Source organism: Strongylocentrotus purpuratus, unplaced genomic scaffold (genome assembly GCF_000002235.5).
Source record: "Strongylocentrotus purpuratus isolate Spur 01 unplaced genomic scaffold, Spur_5.0 spur5_scaffold_17, whole genome shotgun sequence".
Lineage (NCBI taxonomy): Eukaryota > Metazoa > Echinodermata > Echinoidea > Camarodonta > Strongylocentrotidae > Strongylocentrotus > Strongylocentrotus purpuratus.
In genome coordinates this window covers 23,185,079-23,208,106 of record NW_022145602.1, presented here as the reverse complement: position 1 = coordinate 23,208,106, position 23,028 = coordinate 23,185,079, and the positions used below count along the sequence as shown (strand labels likewise).

The window sequence follows — 23,028 nt, the reverse complement described above, 5'->3', positions numbered from 1 at the left end:
AAACATTTTTGTATTTTTGTTGTATATCTCTTTATTTGCTTTTTAGGAATGTCTTACGGTTGCCCCCCCCCCCCCCACCCCAATTCCCTCAGAATCAAAGCATAAACTGACCGCGCCCATATTTTCCTACTGCCACCCATTCCCTCACAGCATTTAGCCAAACTTGACACGCCCATGTTTTCCCTGCTGCCCCCTCCTCGAATTTCCAAATGAAGTTATCCCTATGATTGAACACGTGCGTGTGTGCATTGATCGCAAATGTACCCTTTACATTACATTTGGTCCCATTTGCCATTTTGTTTAGAGGCATGAAAGTCAATAACCTTCCAATACAATGTAACTTAAATTTAAAAGTGCCCGCCCCTTCATGCTTCTTGCAAATTGTTTGTACCGACACGACACCCTAGTAACAAAAAAAAACAAAAAAAATCATCTCTACTTCATATTTTCGTATTTTAATTCGTTAAAACTTTGTATTTTCTTTACTTCTACAGAATTATGACAAAAGCCTTCATCATCCTCATTATCTTTGTTTTGTAGTTATCAATCGGATCGATATCGAGCGAGCTTCATGTATTTTCATGACGTGATGACGTCATTTCACCGCACGCCATATTTGCAAGCATTACAAATTGGAAGCTGAATGAGTGATGCGACAAGACAACAAGAATCATTTTTGCGTTTATTGATACCTAGTGTATTCAGACCGTGTTGTTGATTAAAAATTAGGTAAGTTGGTATATAAATGCTGATATAAATGTATTTCTGCTTTTGTAGATATCCTATAAAATGTGTAATTGTGTGCCGCTTTTTGCCGAGTGAGTGGAACAGTGTTTGATTGTATGGGCCCACATACTGAAATATTTGTATTGATAATGAAAGCGGGTGACATTAGCCATGTTAGCGAACATGTAAAAACAAAATAAAGATGGAAGAGAGATTGTAGAATTACTGATGCTTTCTCTTTAGCAGATATATGTACACAACAATTTTTCTATTCAGTTGTGGGTTGTGAGATCATGAATTCATGATGAAAGGCCTGCAACAAATTTCTCTCCAAAATTAAAGTCAATTTGATTGAATTTGAAACTGAAAAAAAGAAATGTCAAATGAAAGTGAAAAGAAGTGTGAAATGATTTCTTTTATTTTTAATTCATCTTATTTAAATTGACATGATCAGTAGCGGCACTTGTCTGAGAATAAGGATCCTCCCGCATAAACAAGGATCGTCTTCGTAAATGCGGCCTGCGGACAGATGCGTCCGCCAAAAAATAGGGATCGTCCGCATTTTTCGCTGGTGATTCTGATTTTCAGTAGGGTCGCTAGTCCGAGAATGAGGATCATGCGATGGCTAATTTTGCATTGCGAATAATTTGGAGTAAGACTAACTTGGACCAGAGACACCTCGGCCCTGCTGCAAAAATGGTCAGTTTTTGCAGGTTTAAGAGTTAGGGTTAGGGTAAAATGACAAAAAAATGACTGTTTTTGAAGCGGGCTGAATTGTCCTCGGGTTCCGAGTTAGCCCCAGATCCTTTATTTTTATATCAAAATTACATTTCACCTCACTATCAATATATACATGTACATGTACAAAGGCTGTGCATAACCGTGTAATGAGGTACTCGAGTACACTCCCAGGCTCACAGGGCGAATACTTGAATATTCGGACGCAATGTTTTTTTTGTTGAATTTTTATTTTTTTGTTGTTTTTGCCACCATCATACTACGTGAGAAGTATTCCAAGTCCGTCTCAGAAATTCAAACGATTTTACTTTGAGTTGCAGTTGAAGGCGCCGACTTAATAATAATAATAATAGTGAACAATGCTGTTTTTAAAACCAAAGATGACAGAATAATCCATTTTCCTCTGAGTCCAAACAGAAATCCTGACATTTGGTCCCAGTTTCTTTTACCCGCTGTACCATGCCGGCGCTGCCTCCCGGGAACGGGTAAGCGTCGGCCTGGACAGTGCCAGGTGCTGGCCAAAAAAAAAAAAATGGCGGCCGATATTCGAGTACGAGAAATCGTACTTGAGTAGTTGTTAACAGTGCAAGTACAGTACTCAAGTATTCGACTACTCGTATAGTAGCCTTAACATGTACATGTATGAATGAGCGCTTACATCACCCCCCCCCCCCCTCCCCCTCTTAATCTTGGAATTACCACTAATCAGATGTGCAGTCAGAAAGAGAAATGATATACATGTACATGTACACGTTATTATCGCTCCAACTTCAACATAGGAAAATGCTCAGTGCCCCGCACCCTGGTAGAGTAAGACCTTATGATCATTTGGTTAAACCAACATGTTGCCAAGTTAAGATTTCATTTTAGTTTTCCTTTAAAATTCCTGTTTTCGAACAAAATATTATCATGAAATAAAAAATGGATGCAGTGTGTGCAGAATTTTTTGCCCTTTCTACTCGTGCATTGGCATACATTTTAGGGCTTGATTGAAAAGTTATTGAGCCGAACCACAAAATGTAGAAATGATTGTCACGAGAGGGTAAGTAAAGAGAAAAACTATTTTAATAGTCTTGGCTTTAAATCTCATATCAAACTAACATGTACATGTGTATGTACATGTACATACATGTAGAAGTGGTACACTACATGTAGATCAAGTCACACTCGCAAACTCATCTATAATCTGGTTCAGTGCTGTATTAAGAGAGTTTATTTGTAATTAATTTTGAATACATGAAATTTCTCTGCATGACAAAGACAAAGATGATCTAATCACACAAAAACTTGCCAAAGTCCATTGTGATGACATTCATAACACATGTACATGTTGGGAAGCACTGTACTATATTTAGAAGCATGGATGGTGCAATCCCCAACACTGAAGTATTACACACAGAACAGTGCTTAGTCTACATAATACATCTCTGTTCCCTATTAGCACTGGTCATTCTTGTTGCACAACTTATTCATAATTATACCTATTTGCCCCTTTATATGATCTATATACTTCTGCACTTGTAAGCCCTATTGCTAGCTGTAAATCAGAAAACAAAAGGCCTTTTTGATTTCAATTAATGTTACTTTTTTCTTTAATTTACATGTATCGGTAATTGATGTAAATGTACATACATGTATGTGTGTTTAGTACTGTACAACACTTAATATGGTAATTTGTATGTAAGATTATGTGATTTATGTCCAAATGGATGAAGTGAAACGGGAAAGAATTGTGATGGTCGCAGGGTACATGTACATGTAGATAAATTCAAATGTTCAATTTTGATCTGTGTTAAAAATGAAAAAATTGTTGCTTTAGTTTTAGTGACAGACAGACTACAAATGCATGTTCTATTTGTTGTGTGCATCTACAAGCAAGTCCTTGAAAACTGACTCTACTACCGGTATCAGTCTTGAAAAATATGATGAAACCAATAATTTTTCAATGTAGAAGTCATAGTGGAGGCGTAATGGCTTCGTGGTAGAGCAGGAGGTCCTGGGTTCAAAACCAATTTGAGACACTAGTGCCCTTTGGTAAGGCATTGATCCTCCTTACCAAGTCCCTCAGAGAGAACTGGAAGTCCTGGTCCACTGGTTGCTTACCTTCCATCATGTACATGTATGCTTTCTTAGCAGTCATGTAAAACAAATTAAAAAAACAAATGAAAAAAACAAATGTATTTTGAAAGGGTCTGCGAATGGAAACTACATGTATACTATCACTTTCTTGTAAACAAGTCTACCAGCTGACTGGGCTGTGGTAGTCTTTTGTCCACAGAACAATGGATGACTAATAACAAGTAGGAGCTTGTTGATAATGTTCCAGGACATGGCTTTGTTATGATAGCTTGGGATAAGAACAAAGGAGGTGTCTGGACTAGGAAGTCTAGCATGTTTTGCAGGGAAGTTTTTTTGGTCAGTATTGCATACTCTGTCATGGCCAAGGTTGTCTTGCACTGTTTTACCAAGAAATAGGAAAGATTGCATTCTTCCTGTTACAAATTCTCTGAAAGACATAATTGATGAAGCCCATTCAAATATCTGTATTCTGTGAGTAGAATTACTATTCTGTAGTATATATGTATACATATATATGTTTTTCCGGCATTTTTCATGTGCAGTAGATGTGTGCCGAAAATACTTGGAAGAAAGATAAGCATACCTGTGCACCTGTATAGCTTCAGGCTCTCGGTGGTTTCCAGCAGTCCAAATCATAGGCAAAAATTCAACTCAACAGTACCTTCGGCAAATAGATTTTTTTATTTTATAGAAAGTATATTTGATGTTGATTACCAGCACAGTTAACTCTGCCGACATGTACCGTAAGTCAAATCTCTTATGACTGCAAAAATAGTCGAATTATTGCAAACTACAACTATAGGAAGTGTTACATGTTTTGTATAGCTTGATTATTGAACTTGAAGCTTGAACATACGGTACCCACTGCATACATACATACAGGTTGGCTTCAAATCCTTGCAATCCGTTGCCCCACGCCTACGGAGCAAACATTTCTGAGAAATAATATTTTACTTGACTTCTTCATAAAATATACAAGGTCATACCTCGTCCTCTACTATTCTCATTTTGGGGGGTGTTTCACGAAGATCCTAAGTTGAACTTATCTCTAAGTTGGACCTAAAAATTATGGAAAGCCATTAGCATCCTTGGAAACATTTTGTAAAAGTTATTTTAAAAGACATAAAATGTTGATTCAAATCATTCATATTTACTATTATCATGGGAGATTCTATGTTCTTGATGTGGAATTAATAAAAAGTCTAAAATACTTGAATTTCTGTTTTTGAATATATTTCATTTTAAGACTCCAATGGCTGTCCATAATTTTTAAGTCCAACTTAGAGTTAAGTTCTACTTAGGATCTTGTGTGAACACCCCCCTGGACTATTAAAGAGACAGTGTCTTTTATCCTCTGTAAAATGTAGATATGAAGCCTATTATAGTAATACTATTATTACTTACGGTATTATAATTTTTTGGGGGGAATAATTTTTTCCTTTTTTTCTTCTCTCTCTTGACTACAGGTACCAGTGAGGGACGTAATTGAGAAAGAAGCTCACAAAGAGAGAGACTGCTGTAGACTTTGAACCCTGAGGATCGTTACAAAGGGGGTTTTCCCTTTTGTCAATTCATACGTGTGTCCATGACATTCCAAGAACTTGGTTCTTTGAGCTTTGTGTGTACCCAATTGGGAATTCCACCAATTGGGAATACCACCTATATACCACGTGTGAAGATATCTACATTTACATGTAGTTGAGTATGTGGAACACTGCATACCACATTGTACTGTTAGCAAGTGAAAGAGAGAATTACATTTTATATTACTTCTTTGGGCGAGAAACACTTAAAATTGGACAAGATTCTGTATTCGTCGGAGATGATACCAGGAAATGTATTCTGTAAAGATTATTAAAAGGAGAAATATTTCTTTTGAAAAGGCTTTATTAGCCTACTGAGAATAGCAGTACAGTATCCTGTAATTATTTCTGGGGCCCCATGCACTGGGAATCGTGTATGTGCATACAGGAAAAACTTACCTGATAGTACAATTGTGGTACTTTCACATAGAAATCTGAGTTTGAAGAGGAAGATAGACACGAAGAAAGGCAGGCCTTTGCTGGCACACTTTGAACAAAATCAACTTGTTTTTGTTGTGGACGATAATTAAAAATAACCATGGCAACGGGTACCTCTACGATTACCCAGACGGTGCAGGAGGACACGGAGGAGAACGTGATTGAACAGACGGAGATGATCGTCAGAAACTTCTTCCACCAGAGGCTGGCGATGGACATGCAGGATCAGACGAATGATATTAATATATCAACGCCTAGGATACCAGAGTTACAGAATTTCACTGCAGACCCTTTAAGGTAGTTCCCAGTTTATTTAGAATAGTTGTCCACTTCAAGACTTCGGTGGTAAGCGCTTGATAAGCACCGTTTGTAATTTTTTTTTTACTATTATTATTATACAGTCAAACCTGCTTTAGTGACCACCTGTCTACAACAATTTAGGCCACATCTGTTGTTTCTCTTGAAAATGGTTTCTCATTGAATCATGTACCAAAGGAACCTGTATACAAAGACCACCTGTTTTGAAAGGCCATTTTTGTGTTTCCCTTGGGTGGTCGCGATAGACAGGTTTGACTGCAATTTATTTATCATTATTATTCATTATTATTAATCAAATGATATTGGTGTTGATTTTAAACATTAACAATGTGTACACGTACATGTAGTTTTTTATGACATTTTGGTATGCACCCCCCCCCCCCCAAAAAAAAAAAGGAAAAGAGAAAGGAAAGAAAGACCACAAAAATCTTGCATGCTAACAAATATTCAAAACCAAACATTTTATTCTTGTTCACATACAGTACATCTTTTGGGAAAGAAGAGATTCATTTTTAAGTTTTCAATGTTGAAAATTATGGATTGAAATGAAATTCCAAGTAATTTCCATGGTTGAATAACTTCCTTAAAAAATGATTGAACCATAAATAAGTGACGAATGTGAGCATTTCTTTGCACATTAGTTCCTGACTTTATACACAGTCCTATAGCAGGTCTTTAGGAGACTGTTTCTTTTTCATTTTCTTACCGATTGTTTTGTATGGTGAAGAAAAAAATCAGTATTTGCAGTTTCCACTGGTTTCATGCAGGTTCGCACGTAGAAAATATACTACCGGTATATTATACAAATATACACTGCCTTGAGAGGTTCTGGTTAAAACTATGCGCAAGAGGTGACTCCAATATTCTATTTGCTGAGGGGCGCAGCCCCGAAGCAAATGGTACTTTTGGAGTTACTGAGGCCTATAGTTTAACCAGCACCTCGAATAGAAGGCATGGTATATTTGTTTTATATCCTGCATTAAAAATTTATTTAAAGAAAAAAAAAAAAAAAAACATTTTCGGGAAGAAAAAAAATTTAGAACAACGAAAATGACAATTTTTATCTAAAAAGATTTAAAATATTTTTTTTTCATTAAATTAAGATTTGAAAAAAAAAAAAAATTCAATTCCAAAATAAAATTCACATTTTTTTTTCAACTCCCAAATAGTAAACCAAAATAGTACTCTCATATAGTACTTTCTAAAAATAGGTCAAATATTTCTGGTCATGTGACAAGCTCTCAACCAATCAAAAACCAACAAATTTTTGATGCAGGATATAATAATAAATAATATGGACTCTGGAGTCTGGACTGTAGCACCCAATATGTTCAAATATATTTGTTTTCTAAGAAACAAGCATCTGTACTTCACTTTTCAATGATTCATACCACTACGCATGCATGCACAGAAACTCCTCATGTTTTACTGCATTTTCTTTTTCTTTTGAATTGATAATCCAAACAGGAACCATGAATTTCTTACGTGTGAATTAGCTTGAATGTGAATGTTTGCACTGTACATGTATGTCGAGTGCTAAATATTTGACAAGGAAGTACAGAGTAATCCAGATATAATATAAACAATTAGTATAGCAATGTCCTGTTCAGAAGTACATTACACCTACAGTGTACACAAGTACACCATTTACTGGTAGGTTTATGTGCATCCATGCACCAGAGATGTACATGTAGAATTGTAGATGGCATTGTCTGAACAAGTTTAGAACAATTACACCCCTACATGTATCACCATGATGCATGTGTAGTGTAGAAATATTCATTGTACAGTACATGTGCATGCATCACAGCTAATCCATCATGATGTGATGTGAATGTATATGTACATGTACATTGTACATGCACATTGTCACATTTAATTTTAAGAACTAATTACATCAACATTTTTTTCTATCATTTTTTTGATAGCAAATGCGTAGCAAAAAGGGAGACAAAAGCGCCGCTTTTCTGGTGACGGCGACGCTTGTTAACTGTATATATGATGGTTGGACTGTATACATGTACATGTACATGTTAAGACCCCCTGGCTATAAAGACTGCATTTTGAGTCTACCTAGAGTGGTATTTTGACACAAGTTTCACTGGATTTTTGTTGGAATTCCCATTTATTTCTATATCTTTTTATCCTGTTGATATCTTGCTACTCTCCATCCAGGTGTTGAATGGGTACCCGGTAGGATGCGACCATCATTGTTGGTCAAACAGTTTTTGAGCGTCAAGTAACGCCTGGCTGGAATTTGTAAAGCGCTTAATAGAGACAATGTATTAAGCACTATACATGTATAAAAACTAAATATTAATATTATTATATCTTCTTGTGTCCAATCACAGTCCGACGTCGAGAGTAGGGAGGAGACTAGCTCAGATTGGAGACCAAATAGATGCACAGTACGAGGGAGAGTTCCGTCAGATGATCCAGATGCTACACATAACCCCCTCAACCGCCTATCAAGCATTCGCCGGTGTAGCAAGAAGGTATATCAACATTCTTTCACCATTTTATTAATTTGTCCATCAGGCCTTAACAAAAAAAGATGTTGTATTGCCCTTTACATGTAGGTGCCAAAACATGGGTCGGTCGGAAATCTTTTTTTTTAAACCTTTTTTTCCCCCTCCCTCTTTGGGCTGATGTTTCTCATTTTTTGAATGCTTTAAATATATATTTTTGTATTCATTAAACATAATTTTTTTAGAATTCAAAGCCGACCGTAGATTTCAAGATTTTTGGGTCGTTCGCAAAGGGCAATACATCTTTTTTGTTTACGCCTTGTGATGTCTGCAGGCCTGAAGTTTAAATTTGAAAGTGAATCAGAAACTCATTTTTATACCATAATTTGTCTTATTTTGTTCGTGCTATTCTGAAATAAATTTAAAGCAGATATTGTTAAGTCTGAAATCTGATGTAAATGTATGACAAATCTCATTGGAATGTTGACATTAAAAACATTTCATTTTGTCATGGCAAACACTAACATGCTCTAAATACATGTACTAGTACTTTCTCCATTTCATTCCCCCCCCCCCCCCCCCCCCCTCTTCGTTTGTTCTAGATTATTTATCAAGGGCATCAACTGGGGGCGTATTTCGGCGCTTCTCATGTTCGGTTACCGTATCGCTAGAGACGTGATGACGAGTGTGGGGGATTTCTTTCACAAGATTGTCGGCGATCTGGTGCGTTTCATCATCTCAGAGAGAATCGCAACATGGATAGCACAACAAGGAGGCTGGGTACGTATGCAAGTAATTCATGTTTGTGAGTGCATTAGTGAATATGCACTGCACGCAGGTTAAGTCACAGTAGGATAATGAGCAAGACTTGTCAAGTTCATTGTCCGTCTCATTGTGACTTAACCAAGTGCAGTGCATATCACTAATGCAGGAGTTAAAAACATGTATTACACTGTAGTTTTCTTATAAGATGGGTCTACAATATGAGTATAAAGTTGAGAAATTAACGATTGTTATCACCAAAATGCACTTCCCGTGCATATATGGTAAAAATTAATGCTTGCGTGATCCATTTTCGATGCTTCTCATTCGCTACATTCTTGAACTTATTTTATAGTTTAGATTTTTCTCTTTGGTTTGCCTCAGAGCTGACATTGAAGATTAAAGAGTTGCTAATATTGAACTCCTGAAATCCCTCGTTGAAAATCTGCCCAAAATTTGACAATATTGTGATAATATGTGATAATATTATTTGTAGGTTTCCATTAAAATTAAACGTATACATGTAGTGGATCAATAAGCAAACTAGGTTGACTCCTTACTAGATTGTCACTTGAAACTAGTTAGTTTATTTATTCAAATCTTTATTTTATCAGAGAAATAAATATCCCAGCTTTAATCCGACAGAGCTTCAGGGTAGTGTCAAAGTCCAACTTGATGAGAAAGTCTGAAAGAAGCGATGTCATGAAGAACATAAATTAATCGATGATTTGGTAACAATCCGCAAAAGGTTTCCTAAAATATCTTCAGAATCTTCTATGTTCTGTGCGATCCCTCGCACTTATTGTTCCATCATTCAAATTACCTAGGCAACAATCTGGCCCCACTAGTTCTAGCATTCGTCTCCCGAAAACTACTCTGCCTAGCAATGTAACATGGTGTATTTTAAAGCCTGTCTGCACTAGTTTGGCCAGGAGGGATTAGACCACCCAGCGTGGTCACTGACAGGTCGTTATCTCATCAAATCAGCTCTCAATTAACATAGAAAAAGAGGATTATGGGGAACCAACGGGCACCGCTTACACATTCTCTTCTATATAGAGGGAGCAAGTAGCTACAAGTAGTGCAGGGGGGCTTTAAGCTTAAACCTACGTCGTTTTCAAACTGACCTCCGACCAAAAAGAAAAATAGAAATATAAAAAAAATAAGGCCTGCTCAACAAACTTGGTAGTTTTGATGATATCGTATATCTAGAGCCTGAAAGGCGTTATTGGTATACTTCCCTTCAAAGCGATCATAATTTCTTTTCATGTTCTTCTCTCGTTGTCCTTTCTACAGATTTCAGCGCTGAACTTCAGAATAGAGAACCCCGGTGTAGGCTTCATTGCAATAGCAGGTCTGTCAGCGTTAGCCATCGTGTGTGCAGTCGTATGGTCAAGATCTAGATAGAATAGGGGTAGCAGCTTATGAGGGGGATGGGTGTAAAACCCCAGTGACACTGCCAAACCAGACGTAAACCAACCTTAAACCAACCTCTCACTAACCAATAATCAACAAAACTGTCTGCTAAGGGATGCCAGTTTTCAGGCAATAGCTTGAATCCCGGCCCTGGCGAGTTATTTCCAGACTATAGTTGAGGCTTTTTTGTGTAAAAAATAGCTCATTCTAGGTGATTTTCAGGCCCTCTGATCAATTCTAACTGGCATCCCTGTCTGCTGTTCGATATGATATTGAGCTACAGTCATTGTTTTGTAAGACTATTACAGGTGATATCGACCTTCGAGCGGTTCGAGTCATTTCAAGAATTTGTCAGCTGTAATTTTTTTATCTTGTGTACATGCTTGAAAGGGCCTACGCTGACAATTTTCTGGAGGCTTGTTGTCGATTGTCCTAGGACTATTTGTGGACAGTTTGCTTGATTGGTTCGTGGCAAATTATATTTGGTCATGTTTTCAGTCATTTTGTTGGTTGATTGGTAGTAGTGGTCAGTGTGACTGGGTGTATACAATGAGGTGCTAACCCTATTTCTGTGAAAAATTGTGTTACATGCAATAAGCCAGTTCAAAGTTGCAGTCTGAGCATGAGCAGATAAAGGTCATAGCCGACCAAATTGTGAAATACATGGAGAAAAAAATACTGGACACGTATATGTCATCATTATTCATTTATGTACAAGCAGTGCACTCCATGATACACAGGTGGAAGTATTCTTTGAAAAAGGGGAAACAAAGGCTATTTATGAGGCACCTCCGTCGCTGTAGGAGGGATTATTTCAAAATGTACAAAGTTGGATCTCTTCATGCTTTGAAATTCTGTGGATATTCGGGGTCATTTGGGACATGTGCTAACCATGAACTGGTCTATTGGCATAATTCTTATCCTAAAACATGAAATTCAGCCAATGACAGCTCTAGGCCATAGCTGCTTGAAAGAGATAGTTGCGTCACCGGAAGTTGCTTCTGATCGGTCAGGCATTTCATAAAGCCCCAAAATAGCTCCCTCTCATAGAGATTGTACATGGGAGGGAACTATTTGGAGCAACATGATTAAACCACCAACCCATCTTGCATACGTGTAGATGTGACTGTCGCAACTATCCCTCTCAATAAGCTGTGCTCTAGGCAAGTCTAACCCTCCATCATATTGTGTTATGTAACAACGCGTTTCTCAGAACGACACGCTCGCGGGTAAGCACCTCATTGCACCAATCCCCTCGTAATGTATGTACTTACATGTAGGAATTTTCGTCTTGCATTGACTGTATATTCTCATTGAAATGGATGCAATGCACAGGGTTTGTTCACCTTTACCAATCCGAAGCATTCACACTGACTGGGTTTTCCTGCTTGCAGGTGTATAGCAAGTGCTGGATTTTAGAGGACCCAGGATGACTGAATGTGACATTTTTTCACGTTTTAAAAACGTTCAAAATGGAGAAGCTTTAATGAGCCTGGAAAATGAAAGGAACATGTTACATGTAGTCTACCTCCTCACTACTACCCAGACTTCGTGTTGCTTTTTCTTTTCAAATATTCTCCAAATTCGGTGAGCAGATGCGTGGAATTATCCCTGTTCAAGACTATTTATATACATGTAAACTATAAACTGTAATTGACATCGAAGTGTATATTTCTTACTTGTTGAACCGAGCAAAGTTTGGTTAAGTACTGTGAAAAAAATTAAGAATTTATTATGTCATATGTAGCAGTTATATGTGAGGATATGGTCTTAATCTTGTAATATCAGACAGGATGATATTTTATATTTTCTCAATTTTACTATCTTTGTATGTCCTGGTCGTCATACAAATAATTTTATAAAATAGGGTGTTTGTAATGGAGAGCATCCCATTGGCTGAGAAGCTATCACATGACACTCAACATGATGTTATATGCTTGTGGAGTACAACACCTTTTTTTTTGCCCGGTATAATGTGCACATAAATGATTTAGACTGCGCACCCTCTTCCCTGCACGGACCCATTGATTCCATTGTCTTAGCTTCATGGATCTGACGCGAAACGCAATAAGTCTGAACGTAATCGAGAGCGCCCGACTCCAAAATAGCAAGGTATGGAATCACAAATACATGTACCCTTGATTTTATATAACATATTGCATCCATTTCAGCTCCAAATTCAGAATTTCCCTCGTGCCGTTATGATTCAACCTCATTCTGCAGCCTCTTTGAAATATAACATCACTCAGGAAATTCTGATTTTGTTCTATTGAACATCGGAGCATGCAATATATATGTATAATATCAGTCTGGATAAAAAAGGCTGCCAAACTTCACACAATAATTGAACCAAAATTGTACGGGTTTAAAGCCCCACTGCGCTATTTAAAGCTACATGTACTTGCGCCCTCTATATAGCAAACAATGCCTAATAGGTGCCTATTGGTCCCCCATGATCCTCTTTTTCTTATGTTAATTAAGAGCTGATTTGATAAGATAACCACCTTCAGTGACCTTGCAGGGAGGTCTAATCCCCCTGGCCAAACTAGTACAGACAGGCTTTAAGTTTGTTTTGCAGTTGCCCAAATGATGTCCACACATGCTTACTGTGTTTTGATGACTTGAATTAGTTTTTCTTCCAAAAAACATTGGGCATTAGAGAGCGCTTGCAGGGTACTCCCCAAAGAGCTCAATAATTTGTTGCTGGTATTGCGACTTCAACGTTCTCGCACAGGTTAGCATTGCGCACACGGCAGATCACGTCTTCACGAAGGTATTAAGCGAGGGGAATATGCGTATTGTTTAATAGGTTGGTCTATATGACCTTAAAAAGACAGAGCCTAATGAGCCTGTTTATTTGATATAATACTGAATGTAAGACATCATTACAGTGTAAATACAAAGTAGAGACTTGGAAGAAGAAAAATCCTTGATATATTCATGTATTCTATTTCCTCCTTTTGTACCGGACAAATATTGGATCCGACTGATTTGAAAAAAAATGAAATATCAATTTTCAGACTCTGTAAATAGTACCGGTACTCGTGAGGATGAATAAAAAAACCTGCGCTGGTTTGTGTTGGTCAAATTAAAGTGCTCCAAAAATTAAGATGATGGACTTTGTTGAAACCATCGTCTATTCATTGAAGTGGTATGCTATTAATGCTAGATTGGTGACCAATCTCTAAACATGTCGATTCGAAATGCACGGCTGAATGCTTATATGGACTTAATCCATTCAGACTTTAAAATGTTATCTACAGAAAACAGAGGTCTGCTATGTGAGAGTACAGATAGAAAGTTCGAACTAAGTTTGACCAATCTGATGTTATGAAGGGCAGAATGACCAGTGTGTAGATGTCCAGGTGATTGTTAAATGTTTATTTTTAATGGACTGATATGTACTGTAAGTTGATATAAGAGTAGACCTGTTAACTAATGTATTTCAATATATGCAAGTTTCTCTCCCAAACCCTTGATTATCAACTATTAAATTCACTTGCTATGCAAAATAGCATCTCTGGATGGAATTCACTTTGCATACATTAATTGTTGCTATGTCAGGCAAGCCTCAGACAAGCTTTTCAGTTGTTAAGAGAAATGTTTGTTTAAAAATCGATTAAATTATGCTTAAAATTAGTAAACAGGTTTATTGAATGCAATGCACATCTACCGCTTTACAACATATCTTTCACCGAAATTTGAATAGCATGTTGGTTTTATGATTGAAGATTTTGAAAAGAAAAGATATGTATCACATAAATTGAGATTGATTCTTCGTGTACTAATACTTTTCAATGTATTTCATGAGGTTATGTCGCCTGGCTTTGAAGCCGAATGGAGCATTTTTATGATGAAACCAAATCTAATGCATACGTCTTTGTGAAGTGCCTTGATACAAATTATTTCATTCATCTGTTTCAAATAATCGTATTTCAGTAGTCAGAATGAGAACTGAATACATTAGTTGTCGCCATGTAGTACAAACATTATGGCTTTCCCTACCTATTACAACAACTTATATTATTTATATATGTATTTTGCATTCTGACTATTGAAATACAATTATTCATTACAGGTAAATGAAAGAATTGTATTGATGCACTTCATATTCACATTTGGTTACATGAGTTTGTTTCGACCTGGAAGTTTCCTGAAAATGAATTAGAGATGCCCTTGATTTCTTCTTTGCTTTTAAAGTCCCCCGCACTTGTGATATGTAACGCTAAATGCACTCGAGAGAACATTGCATATATGTACATTGTATCATGTTCAAAGTCTTGTCTTCTTGCGAATAAGCAGTCTTAACTCCTGACTACTGTAAACGCTGTTATTTTCGCGCTGAGCGACCCCAAAACATATTCGCGGTTCTTAAATTCACGTTGCACCAAATTCAGCCCCTAAAGAACACGCATAAGAAGTCATGTTTATATTTTCGCAGGTTCTAAAATTCGCGGACACCGATTTAAGCGCAAAATCCGCGAATATTAATGTACCACAAATATTTCTGCGTTTACAGTATATGTGTTTCATAAAGAAGAAAGTACTGATAAGCTTGATATTTATATTGATTGCAAATATTTCGTTGAATTGAATGTATTTTGCTGACTTGACAAATAATGATTTAATGGATGATTTAAATGTAGCACTACATCAAAATGTATGTGATGGTGGACATATTGCAAGAATTCTTCAATCATTTTCCAATTTCATGCATTATGTGACTAAGTACTACTGAATACTAATACATGTGAATTAAAATTGTACATTTTAAGCTAAAAGTTTACGGCTTCATATCTGCACGAGCCGTTAGTGTACAGCCGTAACAGAATATAACTTCCCAAATATGTTTGGTTTTGTATGGGTTCTGTTAATTTTTTTTAACATGTAAATTACATTTTGTTATAATGTGAGGTTTGCAAAATATGAACTTGGTTTTCTTTATCAGTTGTTATGCGAACTGTTTTATTTTTGTTTTCTCCAAGTTGCCCTGTTTGTATTATGAATGTACAGTGTTGGCTCCCTTTTGGGTATTTTGTGGAGATTTAACCTTAACCCTATGATGGCTGGGTTATTATGGTGCTCTCACTGTTAAAGGAGGGGGAGGGGGGGGGGGGGGTGGAGAGGTGGCTTCCACCCCCTCCCCATCTCGGCCAAAGAGTGATGAGACATTCTGATACTTGGCTTACAGATAGAGTATCTTGTCAAATTTAAGGCCATGGCGTTTCATTATTCATTATTTCATATCTATACCTCAAATAGTTTTCAAATTATTGGTAATAGTCACTATTCACATCCTCGCTAATTGACATTTCTGGATTGTGTACAATACAAATGTTCATTTCGGCGGCGATTTTTTACGCTGCGGGTACATTTATTATCAAATGGGGTTGTGGGTTCTGCCCCAGCCCTTTTAGGGTTAATTGGATCAGAAACTCTACAAAAGTAAAAACTACCTTTAGGTCTCCTTCAGATATGACGAGGTAAACTGCTTCAAAAAAGTGCCCCAGTAGGGAAAGAATTTTCAATTTAACAAATATTTAGAAGCCCTATTTGGATTATTGGAAAAGAACAAATACTGCAGCCTTGGCCCCCTTGCAGAGTTGCAAACTCATTGATCTGTGTGATATAAGGTACAGAACGTTGATCCATGCTTCCCCTATCCTACCGAACTTTGCAACATGTCAAGCTTTTTATTTTATTTATTTTTTATTTTTTGACCACATCATATCTGTGTACCGGTAGGCCTTTGAAGCAACACAGGTTTAAATTATTCCACTCAAAAGAGACAGAGACACACAGAGAGATGATCGTTTATTGACAACTTTCATGTATACATTAACAAACAATGCAGACATAACTCCACAGGGTTCCCCTTGGCATGTACACTATCCCTTTCAAGTTGAATCAACATTTGGAGCGCATTTTTTGATGTCATGCAGGATACAAATATAATATTACGTCATGTTTTATTTGTTTTTCAGGATGAGAATATTCATGTACTTGTATGTATGTATGATTATTGAGATGATGGCTGTCAAATCAAATCATGTTAATGTGTTCATAGAGAGTGTGTGGGAAGGAGGATTAAAAGAATTATCGAGATACCTGAAGAATTTGTGTATGCGTTATTTGTTTGTGAAACCGACTCTCTGTAAGAATCGCTATTCACCTGGGTAGCTTTTCACGAAACTGTCACAAGTACAAGTTTGCAGAAAACCTGTTAAATCACGTATTTTACAGGTTGACTAAATCACAAATGCATGTTGACTGTTGTTGATCTGTAATAATGTATAGGCCTACATCACATATATTTTGAATTTTTGATGTACATTTTGTCAATTTTTGTATATCATTGTTATATTACTTAGTTTTACCTGCTAAGCTCCATCCCTAAAAAAAATCCTCCAAAAGCAAATGACTTCTGTAACATCATCGTGCCAGTCAATCATCGGTCAGCTAGATAAACATGAACAAAAGAGAGTGGTATGCATGTTTTGATATAATAGCCCATTGAAACCCTTCTTTTCATGGTGTTGTCTGGAGATTGCTGACATAGCAACTGCTTAAAATGTACTTTGTAAGTGGGCATTGTATAAAAAATAATAAAAAATAAATAAATAATAAAAAATGGGAAGGGAGACACAAATGTCTTTTGTTCATCTAGCTGATCTGAATATCTTAATGACACTCCGAATATACACACCACACCAGCTCGTAACCTAGCTGTGCTCAACAACTGTCAAATATAAACTAATAATTCCCAAATCCAGACCCTCATCCTCCAAAAAAACGTTTGACGGTTGCTGCTTCGAAAACATGGAACAATATCTCACTTTCCATCAGAGAAATAAATGCTTTGCCGCTTTCAAATGATCCCTTAAAATATACGTCTTCACTCCGTAATTTAACGTTTATGAATCTATGTATTTCATGTTCCTCGATCTTTATATTCTGTAATTTTGTAAGCGCTACATGGTACCTTTTGTTTTAGCTCTCCTATTATTATCCCGACATGTGACGTTTCCAGACCTTGGATTCGGGAGGGGCAAAACATCCTGTCGCAGCTTTAATACAGTAACGCATATAGTTCAGGATCGGACGGGGTGCCTCTCAAACAATAATATTACTCTTTTACTACCGACCAGTATTCTTTAATAACCCTGAATTATTTTTATTATTATATTTGTTATATCACTATGTTCGGGCAAAGTGTAAAGTTAGGCAATTTCAACGACGATGTTTCTGGCTAGATATGAGGGACTTATCATTGCTCCAATATTTTTCTTCACACTAATACACACATGAAATACCATAATTAAGCATAACATCATTACGTGGCATAGTTTGACAATACCTAGATGACACGTAGTTTATCAAGGTATCATTAATTTTTAATATCGAACCATAAAGACTCGTAATTATATCATTAATCACGAGTACAAACAAAACTAACAATCACTCAAAAAAAGTATTGAAATTGAGATTAAGCATTAATTATCCATAGAGAAACTCGTTTTTCACTGGTAAAGTTTCCAGATCAGTTTACAAAAAGAAATAATCATAATCACGCATATGTATTTGAAAGCACACCTACATTTCACTAGCGAATATTAAGCATATCTATGATAAAGACAACACTTCAAGCGTGATTCAAAATCCCCCCCCCCTTCCACCCTCCCCCCACTCAGTGTTATTTAGGGTACGCTTATGCATATTCCCTCCTTGAAAACACCCCCTAAGTCCGATGTGTAAAGTCAATACGGACCGATTTTGTGTGTGTTACGAGCCAGACTTTGCTGCGTGAAAAAGTACCCCTTTACCGGACATTTTGGGGACATGAATGCGGTCCCTCTGTTCCCGGAGTCGGGGGGGGGGGGGGGGGTTCGAAATACTTCTCATTAAGATGTTTAAATGTACATGGAGGAACATACATGAAGAAATCTATATATTATACCCCACCAACATTTGATCCAAAATCTTATGGCTGCTATTTCTCATCAATTTGGTTCAGGAGGGGGGGGGGGGGGGGGGGGGGGGGTGAGAGACCTGTCCATGCCTATGTCCAATGGATTTGATCATGACGTTCTGGTCTAGAGTATAAAACCATATGCGCGATGGTAGGGGGGGGGGGGCTAAAGTATTTATGATCAGGTAGAGCGGTTTAAGCATTCCAGGGGCGGCGGAGCGTCATTCAAAGTGTGGGGGGGGGCACCAACAAAAGGGGGCACTTTCTGGGAAAAGAGGGCACCCGGGTGTGATGATATTAATATTTTATTTGCGAGCGAGCGGGCCCTGGCTTATACCATGTGATTGGATCGTGGCGCTCTGGTCCTGAATAGAGAATAACCCATGATATCAAAGATTTCAACGACTGTTAGAATGCTTGCTCCCATCCACATACCTAGAGAGCCTCCGATGTCACCTATGGTACCAAAGAAAGGAGAACAAGAAAAGAAAAATGGAAAACAAAACACTATTTATATCATTATGCACCGTTATATGTTACGGAAGAGAGGCGGATAACAGATGGAAAAGATGCTATGCACTAGTTTAGTTTTGTTAAGGATACCACACGAGATGTAAATAGAAGGAAATGGAAATGGATAGGCTTCACTGTTATAACTTGGGTAAAGGGAAAAGATCGTTATGCACTAGTTTAGTTTTGTTTAGGATACCAAAAAGATGCAAATAAGAGGAAATGGATAGGTTACACTGTTATAACTTCGGTAAAGGGAAAATATCGTTATGCACTAGTTTAGTTTTGTTTAGGATACCAAAAAAGAGATGTAAATAGAAGGAAATGAAAATGTTTAGGCTACACTGTTATAACATAGGTTCTATGCAACATTATAATTAAAAAAGACTGAGAAAAAAACTCGCACGGAATAGATCATTTTGCGCTATTAAAGGTTACTGATGTAAAGGAGATGAAAACAAAAAGGATAAAATTAGAAATTGAAAATATGATTGCTAAAGTCGACGACAGGAGATAACAAAATTTAAGAAAAGTGGAATGGAAAAGATCGTTATGCACTGTAGGGTAACAAAAAATGATGACAACTAGAAGAAATAGGAAATGAAATTCCATAGAAGAAATGGAAAGGAAAAGAGCAATGGGAATTGGGGAGAAAAGGTCATTATACACTATTAAGTGACGTAGAAGAGATTAAAAAGAAAAATCAACGATAATTGCAATATCATTATGTACTTTTACAGTTTACGTTAAAGAGATTAAAAAGAAAAGAAAACAGGAAGACAGTGTACAAAATCATTTCACAATGTTATATATGTCATTATGTAGAAGAGATGAAAATAAAGAGAGAAAAATGGTTGTTGAAAAGTTGGTCGGTGTGAACTTCCGTCTAGAGGCAGACCTGTATGAAATACACATAGAATAATTATATAAACCCTACGTTGGGTATGCCGTGTTTATTCAGCAGGCTCGTTTATACTCACTTTGAAATATTACAAGCGATAATTATGGACCCTACCACAGATAATTGACCTTTGAAAAGCCCTTTTTCTGTATGCCGCCAGCTACGGTGAAATGATACTCATTCTCACGACATTGCTAATAATTATGATAACAATAAGGGAGTTTACAGATACAATCTGCGCATGGGCAGATAAAGGTCATTTGTACCAAAATGGTAAAACCCACAGAGATGAATACTGGATATGCGCTCATGAAAGTTATGTAACATTATTCATTTATGCACCAACGGTACATTCTATGATTCGCAGTATCCTGGAAGTATTCTTTTCAAGAGGTCAAACAAAAGGTATTCATGAAGCACATCTAGTAGGACTTTGGCAGTTATTATTCTAAGATTCTCAAAGTGGAACTTCTCCATGTGTAAAAGATCTGTGGATATTTGAGGTCATTTGTACCATGTGCTATCTGTAAACTCCCTTATTGTGTTATGATATGAAGAAGTAAGAGGTCTTAAGACTTACTGAGTAGACTGACGAACAGATATGCCTCTTGTTGTGTCGTCGTTTGACGGATAAGCTCGTTAAAAAATATATTGATGAGACACAAGTTGTTGCTGCCATAGAGAGATAGAATTTATCAAATGGTTAAAACGAGGATGGACGAGGGTGGAACGAGTATATAATTATATAAAGATATATACACTGTATTAGGAATAAAGAGAGCGAGAGATAAATTGAGAGAGAGGAGAGAAAAGAGAAAGAGGGGAGAGAAAGTGGGTGGGAAAGAGGGAGAGAGAGAGACCATAAGCGAGGAAAAGGAAAAATAAGAATTCGATTTATATTGTAGCAAAAGTTTGATGCATCATTGGATATTTATAGACATGTATCAATCGGATAGGATTAATAATGTCAGGGGACCTTTCACGTTGCCATCCGCCAGACACGACTTAGTTTCAGTCCACAATTTTTTTTTCAACCCCCCCTACCCCCCCCCTACCCCCTCCCCCCGTTGAGCCAAAAATAATTGCAAACGATCTCCCTCGAAGCAGTTCCCCAAAGTTGACAGCCCTGATTTACACTGTTTTAAATGTTGCGAGCGAGCAAAGCGAGCTAGGAAAACAGACACTTAATTGTCTTTAAAATACAATTTTTTCATGAAAATACATACATGTTGGCCTTTTTTTTCTCACGAACTTCACATTTATTTCATAATGGATAGAAATAGATATTTCATAAATTTTTCTCACGGCACCCCTAAAGATGTCCTGCAGTACCCCGGTTGCAAAACGCTGGTCTAATTAGGCAAGAGTGAAGTCCATTTACCTGAAGTAGTCTGCGTCCACATTTAGATTGGGATTCGCTGAGAGCTGAGCTGCTAGGAGTTGGCTGTAGAAATCTGAAGGAAATTTGGCTTGCGAGATAGTGGCGGCATACCTTACTGTGTGACATGGTACGGGACATAGACAACTTTGGCTCGAGTTTCTGCCGTAGACATCTAGCACAAGTAAAATAAAATAAAATCACATCAAAACAAATCTATTAGAAATAAATCAAATCAGATTATATTAAAACAAATCAATTAGAATTGAATCAAATCAGTTCATTTCAAAACAAATCAATTCGAAAAAGATCAAATCAGATCATATCAAAAGAAATCAATATAAGAATTAAATCAAATCAAATAAAATCAGAACCAATCACTTATAATTAAATCGAATCAGATCATATAAAAAGAAATCAATATAAGAATTAAATCAAATCAGATCATATCAAAACAAATCAATATAAGAATTAAATCAAATCAGATTATATCAAAACAAATCAATAAGAATTAAATCAAATCAGCTCATTTCAAAACAAATCAATTCGAATTAGATCAAATCAGATCATATCAAAAGAAATCAATATAAGAATTAAATCAAATCAGATCATATCAGATTTGTTTTGATATGATCAGATTTGATTTAATTCTAATTGACAAATATAATTAAATCAAATCAGATCATATCAAAACAAATCAATTCGAATTAAATCAAATCAAATAAAATCAGAACCAATCACTTAGAATTAAATCGAATCAGATCATATCAAAACAAATCAATTCGAATTAGATCAAATCAGATCATATCAAAACAAATCAATTCGAATTAAATCGAATCAGATCATATCAAAACAAATCAATTAGAATTAAATCGAATCAGATCATATCAAAACAAATCAATTCGAATTAAATCAAATCAGATCATATCAAAACAAATCAATTAGAATGAAATCGAATCAGATCATATCAAAACAAATCAATTCGAATTAGATCAAATCAGATCATATCAAAACAAATCAATTAGAATGAAATCAAATCAGATCATATCAAAACAAATCAATTAGAATTGAATCGAATCAGATCATATCAAAACAAATCAATTCGAATGAAATCGAATCAGATCATATCAAAACACATCAATTCGAATGAAATCGAATCAGATCATATCAAAACAAATCAATTCGAATTAAATCAAATCAGATCATATCAAAACAAATCAATTAGAATGAAATCGAATCAGATCATATCAAAACAAATCAATTCGAATTAGATCAAATCAGATCATATCAACACAAATCAATTAGAATGAAATCGAATCAGATCATATCAAAACAAATCAATTCGAATTAGATCAAATCAGATCATATCAAAACAAATCAATTAGAATGAAATCGAATCAGATCATATCAAAACAAATCAATTCGAATTAAATCAAATCAGATCATATCAAAACAAATCAATTCGAATTAGATCAAATCAGATCATATCAAAACAAATCAATTAGAATGAAATCGAATCAGATCATATCAAAACAAATCAATTAGAATGAAATCGAATCAGATCATATCAACACAAATCAATTAGAATGAAATCGAATCAGACCATATAAAAACCAATAAACTAGAATGAAATCAAATCAGATCATATCAACACAAATCAATTCGAATTAGATCAAATCAGATCATATCAAAACAAATCAATTAGAATGAAATCGAATCAGATCATATCAAAACAAATCAAT

General features: G+C 36.2%; 2 protein-coding genes across 3 annotated transcripts in view; one reads left to right on the top strand and one right to left on the bottom strand.

Annotated features, from left to right (window-relative positions):
- The first annotated feature begins 599 nt into the window (after positions 1-599).
- On the top strand, positions 600-16,644 carry LOC588418 (bcl-2 homologous antagonist/killer). 2 transcript variants are annotated; one of them, XM_788104.4, is made up of 5 exons: positions 600-729; positions 5,010-5,861; positions 8,234-8,377; positions 8,953-9,130; positions 10,409-16,644. In XM_788104.4, exons 2-5 carry the CDS (start codon positions 5,665-5,667, stop codon positions 10,517-10,519), a joined length of 630 nt encoding a protein of 209 aa, XP_793197.1. In that variant the 5' UTR covers positions 600-729; positions 5,010-5,664; the 3' UTR covers positions 10,520-16,644. The 2 variants fall into 2 exon arrangements, with proteins under 2 accessions (XP_793197.1, XP_011661300.1); XM_011662998.2 differs by lacking the exon at positions 600-729 and adding an exon at positions 3,892-4,014.
- Positions 16,645-18,582: 1,938 nt separating this feature from the next.
- The window catches only part of LOC100892043 (acid-sensing ion channel 1), a 41,862-nt gene continuing 37,416 nt past the window's right edge, over positions 18,583-23,028 (bottom strand). Inside the window, exons 8-10 of the mRNA XM_030987934.1 lie at positions 21,290-21,461; positions 20,489-20,580; positions 18,583-18,953 (exon numbers count right to left, since the gene is read on the bottom strand). Of these exons, the coding sequence (XP_030843794.1) occupies positions 18,829-18,953; positions 20,489-20,580; positions 21,290-21,461 (389 nt within the window). The 3' untranslated portion in view covers positions 18,583-18,828. The remainder of the gene's footprint in view (positions 18,954-20,488; positions 20,581-21,289; positions 21,462-23,028) is intronic.

Coding starts and splice junctions, on each gene's coding strand:
- LOC588418 (XM_788104.4), top strand. CDS start 5,665: ATGGCAACGGGTACCTCTACGATTACCCAGACGGTGCAGGAGGACACG. Junction 5,862..8,233: donor TTCACTGCAGACCCTTTAAG/GTAGTTCCCAGT, acceptor GTCCAATCACAG/TCCGACGTCGAGAGTAGGGA. Junction 9,131..10,408: donor TAGCACAACAAGGAGGCTGG/GTACGTATGCAA, acceptor TCCTTTCTACAG/ATTTCAGCGCTGAACTTCAG.